The 13,157-nt window shown below is 37.5% G+C and overlaps 1 protein-coding gene across 1 annotated transcript in view; it reads right to left on the reverse strand.

The window, feature by feature from the left end:
• Positions 1-366: 366 nt before the first annotated feature.
• The window catches only part of Zranb3 (zinc finger RANBP2-type containing 3), a 116,071-nt gene continuing 103,280 nt past the window's right edge, over positions 367-13,157 (reverse strand). Inside the window, exons 16-18 of the mRNA XM_026389034.2 lie at positions 5,166-5,556; positions 1,797-1,928; positions 367-568 (exon numbers count right to left, since the gene is read on the reverse strand). Of these exons, the coding sequence (XP_026244819.2) occupies positions 470-568; positions 1,797-1,928; positions 5,166-5,556 (622 nt within the window). The 3' untranslated portion in view covers positions 367-469. The remainder of the gene's footprint in view (positions 569-1,796; positions 1,929-5,165; positions 5,557-13,157) is intronic.

Genomic DNA, 13,157 nt, shown 5'->3' on the forward strand with positions numbered 1-13,157 from the left:
TAAAACACTTATCTATGTTAAATACAGTGATTAAGGCATATTGCAGGAGAAACAAAAGCTAGCAAAATCTTGGTGAAACATAATTGAGAAATAAAGTCATATAATACCATGGAAATATTTAGCATTATATTTAAGTTTCTGGTTAAGTACTTTCAAAAAGTATTTAACACTAAAAGTATTTTAGCATAAAACCGGAATTTAAATTCTTGATTTATGTTCTAAAATTTTCACTCTGAAAATATCAGACAGACATAAATTTTTTAAATTAAATTCTTCCACATGTGGAGTTGGGGATGTGGCTCAAGTGGTAGCATGCTTGCCTGGCATGAATGAGGCACTGGGTTTGATCCTCAGCACCACATAAAAATAAAGATAATTGCGTCCACCTAAAAAAACTAAAAAGTAAATATTTAAAAAAATTCTTCCACATGTAGACAATTTCTCATCCATTCATATATTTTTTCCTACTTTACTTCTTTACCAAAAATCGTGTTATATCTGATCCATGTTTTGATGCTAGAGATTGTCTTCTCATCTGGCTTCTTTCCTTGGCTTGTTTAGCAGTTTTCTAAAAGGTAACAAATGTAAGTGCACATATTAGCAAAAAAGCATTGGCTACAGAAGCTCAAAAACTGTATTTTTAGTCTAGATGAAATCTACATTGCCCCTATACCGAGTGCTTAGCCATTAGGGATTGTTCCAAACCACAAAGCAGAGTACCTCAGCAGCTCTGACTAATGCCTTAGCTTTACCAGGATCTGATAAGGAGTAGGCCTTCCCACTTCCTATTCTCAGGTCCCAGAAGCCATTCCCAACTCAACAGATAACCCAATGTAGAAAATAAAATAAGCCAGACCACAACTCAATTCTTCTACTAATCCCACAAATAAAATATTTATGAGACTCTGAAAAAATAATTACAGAACAGGTTACATTTTCTTTGGCTATTTCTTAATTCTCTTACAAGTTTTGAATTTGCTATTAATTTGTACAGCTGAGAAATCAGATGACATTTTTCCCAATTGAAGTTCATGTACCCAGATAGAAAGGATGAAAAGAAAAGAAGGTTAAAACTAAAAACAAAACCTGCCTGTGTGATATGATCCCATTTATATAAAAATTATACTTATGAAGAAATTGTGGAATCTAAAATATTAAAAGAAGGATTAAAAAGAGTTCATTTATGAACACTGGCAAAAGATCCAAATGGTTCTAAAAACCATAAATATAATTGGTTATTTTGTGGGACTGTGTGTTAAAAATTCATCCTGGTAGATAACAATATACCATCCCCTACACCGCCATTTTAAGCAACAGGTTGTACAAAGATGTACCTAGTATAATGGGTTTCATACTTAAACTAGCAGTATAATATCTTTCATGTTGAGCTGAGTTAGTCCTAGAGATAATTTATGAATTTTCTTCAATATTTTAGGACATTCTTAGTCATATGCAAACAAGCATCACTGCCCTAATTCACAAAACTTTCAGTTTTGGGGTCTGGTTCTCTTCAAGACTGTAAATAAATAAGTTGTATTCATGTTTTTCTAGATAGTGGTGACATGTCTTGGTCCTAAAATGAATTAAGAGGGAAGCTGCTTCTGTTGCATCTGTGACTGAAAACTTATATAGGCCTCAAGAAGAAGGGCAAGTGTCCAGTGATAAAAGGAAAAAAAATGCATCTTGGATCTTAGAGCAGGGGTACAGACTTATCCACATAATCACCTACACCTGTTTGCATATTTTCTTTTGGATTTCCTAGGATGGAGTCAAAGCTGCTTGTGAGCTCCACTGACCTCTTTGTGACAGACTGTGCAGAGAGTCTGCAGGTTGTTTAGGGTGCACTGTCCCCCTCCCTTGTACACTGGCTTGATGTGATCCACCTGCCAGAAATGTCCTTCCTTTGGGTTTCTTATCATTTCATTTAGCTGCAATAAAACACAAGATCAGCAATTTTGAACATACACTGCAGGAACTGTTGGTTTTTGCATTGTGTAATCATGTTTATATAGTGGAATCATGGGGAAAAATACATTAGTGTAGTTTTTTATAGCTTTTATTGTGAGTTGACAAAAACTCTCTTGGTTAACAATTTGAAAGCAATAAAATGTGTTTCTGAAAAAGTTTTTTCCTCTTATCTAATCCATTTTGAAAACTTATAAGCAAGCACAAAACACCAAGACTCCTGACAGATTTGTCTTTTCTGTACCTTTTAGTTTATATATTCACTACACCAAAAGTGAGAACAGACTGGAAATTAAAAACTCCTTAATATTACTGACTCAAATAATCTTTAATAGTTCACCTAAATGCATTAGTTACTATATCAATGGCAGTTTCATATTAATAGCTTTCACCCTTACTTTTATGTTATTCACCAGAAAACTTCCATGGACTGGAATTAAATTTTTAGAACCTCTAAACTTGCATATTTGAAATAAACAAAGATGTCCCCTTAAAACAGTCACTGTGTAGGCCAGTCCAAATATGAACACTTAATATTTAACCAGTGATGACCTACATTAAAAAATGGGATGTGTTTAACATTGTACTTGAGTTAGTAAAACCAGCTTACACTATGGCAGTGCAGTTTTTAAACATCACCATGACAAGTATGACAATTGTTTTAATTTTCTTGGTCTTGGACAAGGAAGAAAGTATAATTAACTTCATGACTGCTGGTGATGGGAACACAAGATTATTTCTAAAGCACTCTGAAGAAAGCAAGTCAGATCCTCCAATGGCACAGTGACCTGATCTATAGTGCTGACCTGTGAGGAGCCCCAAGAGGCAGCATTTGGAACAGTAAACTTTGTCCAGATGACCTTTGTTTTACTTACTTTACTTTCTCTTCTGTACAGAACTTCCCAACTTCTGTTAGAAGATACATAATGATGTTTGTTTTCACTGGTATTCTTAGAAGCAACCACAAATGGCAGTCTTGCACATGAAGCAAATGTCATATTCTTTGGGGAAAAAAAATCTCCTTTGGTTTTGCCTTTTGTAACCAATTCTTTCTGAGTAGCTTTTACTCATACAGACTTGATAATTCAAAAGGGGCCTCTTAATTTTTTTCCTAGCAACTGGGGTTACTCTTCAATATCCAAAATTCATCTTTTGAAAAAAAATCACTCCCTTTCTAACTGGTCTCCCCCAATCTGAGCACCTATGCTCCTCATCCTTACAGCACTTTTGTTAAGATGTCTACCATATTAGTTCTGCCTTTTTAGACAGGTTGCTTTCAAATGGCCTTAGCGATTTCACTGGATATCTTCTGGAAGCTTCACATTGACACAGTGGACAGTAACTAGAGCTGGCTGATATCCCTGGAATGGGTATAATATGTCCCTCATTGGTTAGACCAAAGGATCTTTCAAGAACTCTGGATGTCATTAGAGAAATACTATATTTCTCTAGCTCTCAAAGACACTAATTTATCTTTATAGAAATGATTATTAGTTCTATTATGATTTGGTAATATTAGGTAAATAAAATAAAAATAAATAATTTGTCTAGCTGTCAGGAATTCATCCAAAACTTTAGTAGGCAAACAGTGACTCAGGAGTATTCCTTTTAAATTAAGCACACTATAAAATTACACATTTTACTTCAGTCTGAAATTTAGAATTGTCAAGCAACAAGATCAGAAATCATACTGAGTTTTGAAAATCAAAATGAATATTGATGATAGTGTGCTACAAACAATATTTTGTCATAAACTGCTTTATTAAAAATACTTTATTTCTTTGGTACTAGGGATTTAACCCAGGGATGCTTTACAAATGAACCACATTCCCAGCCCTTTTTATTTTTTTTATTTTGAGACATTTTGAGACAGGCTTTCACTTAGTGGCTGATGGCTTTGCTGTTGCTGAGGCTGGCCTCAAAGTTGCAATAATTGTGTCTCAGTCTTTTGAGTAGCTGGGATTACAGGTGTGTGCCACTGCGCTTGGCTTAAAAGTACATTTCACAATGGAATGAATATACCTAAATGTATGTTACATATGTAAATGCATATATAATATGGCCTCCTCATTGTCGTTTTGTGTTATCCACTTGCCTCTTGTCATTCAATATTAACATTATGAACATGTGGAACTCCTAGACCTTAGGTGCCTCTGGATGCAATGAATCACCTGTTAAGATCTTTTCCCAAAAGTAACTGAATTAGAATCTAATCAAGTCTCTAGATCTTATAAACAACATTCAGAAAATTGGGGGGATATAAGAGCATATGAAACACCTCCATGAGAATAGAGGGAGGGAGACAAATCCAGAATGTAGGAAATCTTACAGGCAAATGATCCAGTTTCTTTTTTGTTTTTGTGTTGCAATACTGGGGGTTGAATCCAGGGGTACTCTACCACTGAGTTATATTCCAGGATCTTTTTATTTTTCATTTTGAGACAGGGCCTTGCTAAATTGCTGAGGCTGGCTTTCAATGTGGCAATCCTCCTGCCTTATTCTCTTGGGTCACTGAGATTATAGGCATGTGTCACCATGCTCAGCGAATGATCAAGTTTCTTCAATATAGGAAAAAGGATGGGATGCTCTCATAGATTAAATGGAGCATAAAAGACATAACAACAACAACAACAAAAACCAAAAACAAAACAATAGATGGGCCACATTTTGATCCTAATGTGAATAAAGCAACTATAGAAAAACATTTCTCAGGCAATCTAGGAAACCAAACATAAACTCTCTATAGTTAAGGAATTGTAATTGTGTCAGGTGTTGTAACTCATGTTGGGATTGTATTTAAAAAAAGAAGAGTGGGAGGGAGAGAGAAAAAGAGAGGGGAAAGAAAAAAGAGGGGAAGGAAAAAAGAGAAAGGGGGAAAGGAGAGAAAGGAAAGAAGGGAGGAAAGGAAAGAGGAAAGTCTGTACCTGTGAGATACACAATGAAAATAACAAACTGTTGTCTGGAATTTGCCTTAGAATATTTCAGAAAAAAAAAAAGTAGTAGTAGTAAGGTAAGAAAGGAATGGCAAATGTGGATCAAACCATTAAAGCTAGATGATGGGAACATAAGTTCATTATTCTTTCTACTTTTGTATATATACTTGAAAATGCCCATGTTAAAAAGTTAAAAAAAATAAAATTAACGAGCCAATAGTCATCACTCAGTACAAAGATACTTTCTGTTAATTGATTACAATTTACCTGTTCCAATGGGAGCTTTGAGGTCCAGGTAGCATCCAGAAGATTCTTCCTGTGGCTTAAAGGTGCATCTCTCAGACATAAAAAGAGTTCTTGTGCATTCACATTACATAGCTGACACACACCATGTTCAATTTCAAATACTTTGGCTCGCATATAACTGTTATCAGATCGAATCCAAAATTCTTCCTGACATTTCAGGGAGCAAAACCGTGAATCCCAAGCATTTGCTTTACACTCTTGCTTAGTTTGGAAAGTGGGATGCTGACAGTGAAGGCAAAGAGGATTTCCTTCATTATCCACAGCTTGCAAATAGCCTTTGGCTATACTGAGATCAGCTGGTGCTGTGGAGGGATTTGGAAGTGGGACACAGGATCCATCTTCAAGAAGGTTTCTATAATTGGACAAAACATTGAATAGGTAACCAACAAATGTATATACCAAAGTTATTGCTTCAAATAAAGGCTTTTAGTTTTTACATTGATAAGTAGTAATACAGGGTCCACACATTTTGTGATTCAGTGTGGAGATGAAATAGCTGTAGTCAGCTCTCTATATGCCATGCCAAGCAAAGAGGAGTGGTGTATTACAAAAATTGATTTGATATATGCTGCCTCTCTTGAGAATTTAGATGCTTCTATGTTAAACAACTGGACTTTGAAACATCTGGAGAAGTTGGAAAATGAGAAGTTAAGAAATGCTTCTTTAGGCTGGGAAAGAACAGGCTAATGAGAAACACCAACTAAAGTTTAGTGGTTACCCTGCTATCTAACTATGTTGGGTCACATACCTCATTAGGCCAAAGAGGTCATACTAACACTTGTCTAGTATCTGCTGGCTTACAAGATGTAGTGAATTTTTATAACCATAAAGTGATGGAGTGATGTAGCTGATAGTGCTGACAGGAATTAGAACAAAGGACTTGCTAAACATCATGTCTCCTATGGGAAAGCTTAGAGTTGATCAAATTAAAATTAGAAATGAAACATGATGGGACACATCTCAATTTATTAGAAACAAAGGAAAGGCACAGTACTCGATTGTGTTGCAGAGTCCTACACTGTGAAGTAACAATAATTGCTTTGCTTATTTTTCAGGGTTGGTTATTGGAAGGTTGTTAGGAGCCACAGCAAAAATATTGATACAGGCACCTTTGGATTTTATGACTGCCAGCCAGCAATTCACATTCATATGGTAATTGGACTCATGCTGTCTAGCTGGGCCCATTTTCAGGACTCAGGTTACTCATGTCACTCTTGTAATGGGAGAGTTCCCATTGGTTGGGAAAGGATGGTAGGAGGGTGTTCCGGGGGAAGGGGAAACCCCCCGGCTCAGGTAGAACACACACGTGGCGGACCCACCTGTTAGGGGACACACACGGCCTCTCTCTAAATAAAACTTTGTCTCAGTTTGACTGGCTTGTGTTCTTGTGCCCAACCGGGTTGCAAGATTGCAAGCCCGCGTGCACTGACAGCTCAGCAGGGAATCGCTCAGCAGGGGTGCCGCAGGCAGTGTTCGGCAGCAGGAGCGGGACTCAGCCGGCCCGGGACCGGGCAGTTTGCGGCATTTTGGTGGCCCTGTACTGGGAACGCCCAAAACTTAAAGGTGAGTAATATCGCTCGCCCCTAAGGAAAGGCGACAGAATGGGTATTTCTGTTTTGATTTATTCTGCTCTTATTTCAGGCTCTCTAGCCTTACAATTTTTTCAGACGAGTTGGGATAAATGGTTAACTCAAGGTTTGAAGTTATTCGGCCCTGAGAGAGAGAAAATTGACATAATCATTTTCCTCCTCTCCGTTTCTGTTTCATTCTGTTTTGGCTTTCTTCTATCCTATCTTATTGGGTTACGTTACCTTTATAGTAGATTAGAATCTAGTAAAAAACAAACTGAAAAACTGTTAAGTAAATTGTTAGAGGTCCAAGCCATGGCAGAAAACATATTAGGTCAAGCAAAACAAAAGGTCTCTCAAGCTAGTCAGATAGAAGAAAATTTGAACAAGGCAAGCTCAGGGAAAAAACGGTCGTCAGATAGGGAGGCTGCTACTAACTCCGTTCCACCACCAGAGGGCATAGTTCAACCAACAGCTTTACCTGCCTCCATAGATGATGAACGGAATCCTGAGGCGGGACCCCAAAAACTAGCATGCCCTGTAGTTGAGCAGGGAGAAGAAAAAGAACGAGTTTACCGTGCCTTAGATTTCAAAATAATAAAGCAATTAAAGGAAGCTGTAGCAGCCTACGGCCCGGCCGCTCCCTTCACAGTCAGTATGGTCGAATCTATTACCGGCTGGAACTTAACACCAGCAGATTGGGCTAACGTGTGTAATTCTGTGCTAAATAGAGGACAGTATTTATTATGGAAAATTGCCAATGAGGAATTTTGCAAGGAGACAGCTAGGCGAAATGCAGAAGCAGGTTACCCTGAACGAGACCTGAAGATGTTACTGGGAAAAGAGGAGTTTCAAGAACAAATGCAACAGCTCAGATATGATCCTGGCGTATACGCTCAGATCGCTATAAATGCAATTAAGGCATGGAAAACTTTGAAGGGACAAGGGGATTTTCAAGGTCAACTATCTAAGATAATACAAGGAGTTAATGAGCCCTATGCTGACTTTGTAGCTAGACTTATTGAAGCAGCCTCTGAGACATTTGAAAATACAGAACAGGCAATGCCATTTATAAAACAGCTGGCTTACGATCAAGCAAATCGTTGCTGCAAAGAGGTCATTAGACCGTGGAAACAGGAAGATTTAAACACATATATTAAATTATGTAGAGACATTAATGAACAAGGACAAGTCATGGCAGCTGAAGTAAAACAGGCTTTAAGTACCAAGCCAAAAACATGCTATAATTGCAATCAAGAAGGGCATTTTAAAAGAAATTGCCCCATAGGAGGAGGGTTTAACAAAGCTAGGTATCAAAAGAGTAGAATCCCGGGTATTTGCCCACGATGCCATAGAGGGAGACATTGGGCTAATGAATGCCATTCTCAAACCACCATAGAGGGTATTCCGTTATCAAAAAATGGACAAAGACCAAGTGTCTACCCACGATATCGTGGAGAAAGGCATCAGGCCCCGTTGTCAAAAAACGAATTGGAGGGCCCAATGCCCCGGGGCCCAAAACCACAAATATACGGGGCAATGGAGGAACCCAGCAGCACCATCAAGGTGGTGCCCAGGACGCATTATCCATCAGATCCCTCATCAGACAGACTAGAGGGAGCGCAGGGTTGGACATCTGTGCCTCTGCCAGAGCAGTATTAACTCCAGAGATGGGAGTTCAAATCATTCCCACAGGAGTAAAAGGACCTCTTCCCCAGGGAACAGTAGGCTTATTATTAGGACGCAGTTCTTCTACACTTAAAGGACTTATGATAAGTCCTGGGGTAATTGATCCCGATTATGAGGGTGAAATAAAAATCATAGCTAGTTCTCCAAGAGGTATATCAGTAATTTCATCAGGAGATAGAATAGCACAGTTATTAATAATACCAAGCCTACATGATAAATTTTCCAGTTGTAATGTAGAAAGAGGTTCCAAGGGATTAGGCTCCACAGGTGTAGATTGGGCTATGCTATCTTTAAATTTAGATTCTCGCCCTATGCTAAAATTAAATATTCAAGGGCATGATTTTAATGGACTGCTGGACATAGGCGCTGACCTCAGCATCATATCTCGCCAGGAATGGCCTAAACATTGGCCATTACAGCAAGCGACCCAAACGCTTAGAGGCCTAGGAGTGGCAACTAATCCCCATAGAAGTGCAATGGTATTAGATTGGAGGGATCCTGAAGGATGTGAAGGAACTATACAGCCCTATGTATTGGACCATCTCCCCATAAATTTATGGGGACGAGACGTCCTAGATCAATTAGGATTGACATTAACAAATAACGTCAATCCTAACGCGCCCACTACTAGGGCAAAACAAGGCTTTAGAAAAGAAAAGAGATTAAGAGATCAAGAACAAGATATAACAGCACCAATTCAAGTAGATCAAGAGATAGATAAACATGGATTGGGTTTTCAAAAAGGGCCACTGAGATAATCAAAATTACTTGGAAATCAGAAAGACCAGTGTGGGTTCCTCAGTGGCCCCTAACTAAAGAAAAGATACAAATAGCCCATGATCTGGTCAAACAGCAATTAGCGGAAGGACATATACAACCTTCCGTATCTCCCCATAATACTCCCATTTTTGTTATTAAAAAGAAATCTGGTAAATGGAGATTATTACAAGATTTAAGAGCCATCAATAATGAGATGGTTATTATGGGACCTGCTCAATCAGGGATTCCCCAATTGTCTGCTCTACCAAAAACCTGGCATGTTCTAGCTATAGATATTAAAGATTGTTTCTTCTCAATTCCAATTCATCCCGAGGATAGTCCGCATTTTGCATTTACTATCCCTGCACTGAATCATGAAGGTCCTGATCAGAGATATGAATGGAAAGTACTCCCTCAAGGGATGGCTAACAGCCCAACTTTGTGCCAAATTTATGTTGATAAAGCAATCCAGCCACTTAGAATTCAAAACCCTGAACTACAGATATTTCACTATATGGATGATGTGTTAATGGCACATAAAGATAAAAACACATTGCTAGAATGTTATGCCACGCTTACAAACTTATTAAAAAATTATAATCTAGAGATAGCAATAGATAAAGTACAATTAAATCTTCCAATTAATTATTTAGGAGTTCTATTATCCTCAACCATGGTCCGTCCACCAAAAATTCAAATACGAGTAGATCAACTCAAATCACTTAATGACTTTCAAAAGTTATTGGGAGATATAAATTGGATAAGGCCTTATCTAGGCATACCAACAGGAGAATTAGGACCTTTATTTGATATTTTAAAAGGTCCATCAGATCCAAATTCACCCCGCATGTTAACGCCTGAAGCTAGAAAGGCATTAAAAATCATTGAAACATATATGGAAAATATGCATTTGGATAGAATTGATATAAGTTTGCCTTTATTATTTATTGTACTACCGACAAAAAATATTCCTACAGGGGTATTTTGGCAAGAAGGTCCATTATTATGGATACATTTATCTTATTCTCCTAATACTATTCTTACTAGATATCCTGAGGCTGTAGGGCAATTAATACTCAAAGGAATAAAGGCAGCAAAAGGAGTGTTTGGGATTTCTCCCAATAAAATTATTACTCCATATACTATGGATCAAATTGATGAGTTAGCTAATGAGTTAAATACTTGGGCAATAATCATGTGTAAATCTAGTGTTGCATTTGATAATCACTTGCCATCTAATCCTTTGTTGTCTTTTTGGTCTAAGCATCCTATAGTTTTTCCAAAAATGACAAGAAAAACCCCTATCATAAATGCTCCAAATATATTCACTGATGGGTCAAACAATGGTACAGCAGCAGTAGTTACTCCTGATCAAACTTTTACATTTTTAGTACCCAAACAATCAGCTCAAAAGGTAGAGCTCAATGCAGTATTGCAAGCTTTTATGATGTTCAAAGATTCTACATTTAATTTATTTTCTGATAGTCAGTATGTAGTTAATGCTATCGTATCTCTTGAAGATGCTGGTAGGATTTCTCCTTCCTCTACTGTTTTCTCTTTGTTTTCTGCTATACAAAGTCTAATCTGGGATAGAAAGGATCCATTCTTTATAGGACATATCAGAGCACATACAGGATTGCCTGGAGCCCTTAGTTTGGGTAATGAACTAGCAGATAAATCTACACATGACATACATATTTTCTCCACAATAGAAGAAGCTATAAATTTTCATAAAAGGTTCCATGTCAATGCTAATACTTTACAAAAACGTTTTAAAATAACTAAAGAACAAGCCAGACATATAATAAAACAATGTCAAAATTGTGTGACATTTTTGCCACAAGTTAATCTTGGAGTCAATCCTAGAGGACTGATACCTAACCATATTTGGCAGATGGACGTCACACACTTGCCAGAATTTGGAAAATTAAAATATTTACATGTTACAGTTGATACTTCTTCTGGATTTTTGATGGGCTCCCTTCATCCCGGAGAAAAAACTAAAGATGTTATAGCTCATTGCTTACAAAATTTTGCCACTGTGGGTGTTCCTAAACAGTTAAAAACCGATAACGGTCCTGGTTACATCTCCAAGTCTTTTAAACAATTTTGCTCATCATTTGGCATTACTCATATAACAGGAATCCCATACAACCCACAGGGACAAGGCATAGTTGAAAGAGCTCATCAAACTATAAAAATGTACTTATTAAAGCAAAGGGAGGGAATTAGTAAGGGGTATATATCCCCCAAAGATAAACTTAAAATAACCCTTTTTACTCTAAACTTTCTAAATTTGGATTCATCAGGACTTAGTGCTGCGGAAAGACATATGTATCCGAAAAATGTACATAAGCCTAAGGTACTTTGGAAAGATATTCTAACAGGACAATGGAAAGGTCCGGACCCAGTAATAGTCTGGAGTCGGGGCTCCGTCTGTGTTTTTCCACAGGAGGAACAGCAACCAATTTGGATTCCAGAGAGATTAACTAAAACAATTTCTACAGAAAAAGAAGATGATTTGACTCAAATCCATAACAGCTGATATCCAGAGTTCCAGCCTGGCTATTCTTGCATCTGCGACAGTGATTTACCACGGTGCCTTTTTCAATATCTATTTTATTATTTGCATTTTTCCCACATCATAAAGTTCTATTTTATTTTATTTTATTTTACCTTATTTTTTAAGCTCATACAAACCTAGGTTAATGTTTTTCTGATCAGTTTTATTTTTTTGACTGTGTTTTATTTATTTATTTATTTTTTAACTGTAAAGTTTTTAAACATTGCAATGGAGATTTCACCTAGCTATAGCTACAAGGCCTTTATTTACTATTGTCTTATATGTTCTATGTTATGTATGCTGTTTTGTGTTGTATGTCTGTATGTGTGTATGTCCATATTTCATTTATAAGGAGCGCTCATGTATATATAGATACAAGTATTCAAAAAAAAAAAAATTTAGTCACGTGACTTATATGGTTTAATTTACTTTAGGTAAACAGCTGTTATTAAATTTTGTTTTTAAAGGTGGTTAACAGATATGTTTGTTTACTTTCACCTTTCCTTTTCATTATATTTCATAATTCTGTTCAGGATAATGTCTCTTTAGCAACATGGCCATAATTCCCATCTCCATCCCAGTGCCGGTGAAGACTAAGACCAAACTACAACTTTTATGATAGCTATCACTATAAACTGTATAAACTGATACATCAATCAAAATAACTCAATAAGACTGCTCAATCAAGGACTTAATTTACTTTGGGAGGAAATGGACATATTGATAGACTCCTCCAATTTGAACTGCTCAATCAAGGACTTAATTTACCTTGGGAGGAAATGGACATATTGATAGACTCCTCCACTTTGAACTGCTTACACAACTTGCCTGGACTATGTATCACCTGTATGCATTGTGCTCTATTTGTTGATACAGCGAACTGGTAGTGCTATATCTTAGCCGATGTGTCACCAATGTTTCCAAAGGAGCCGTCAATTGGCTTGGTGTCGTGGCAATTCTGCGTCTTTCTCCCTTCTGCTAGTGATGGTCTGATTTTGGGGGCCAACAGAGGTGAGGCAAGAACCTCACCCCCCCACTGGCACCAAGGTTAAATTTGGGGGCCAACAGAGGTGAGGCAAGAACCTCACCCCCCCACTGGTGCATAGGCCTATTACACAGGTATGGCTATATACTGGACCGGTAGTCAGTGACGGGTATGATTCGGTTACAGTGGTATCAACCTAAGCCAGGAGACTGACGCAATAAGGTCAGTTTTCCCATGACGGGTAAGAACCATATGTGAATTGGACATACCTAACAGGCACGGTCCCTAGCCACATTTGCCTGTTGTTTATTTAAACAGAAGGGGGCAGATGTTAGGAGCCACAGCAAAAATATTGATACAGGCACCTTTGGATTTTATGACTGCCAGCC

Source organism: Urocitellus parryii, chromosome 1, assembly GCF_045843805.1.
Source record: "Urocitellus parryii isolate mUroPar1 chromosome 1, mUroPar1.hap1, whole genome shotgun sequence".
NCBI lineage: Eukaryota > Metazoa > Chordata > Mammalia > Rodentia > Sciuridae > Urocitellus > Urocitellus parryii.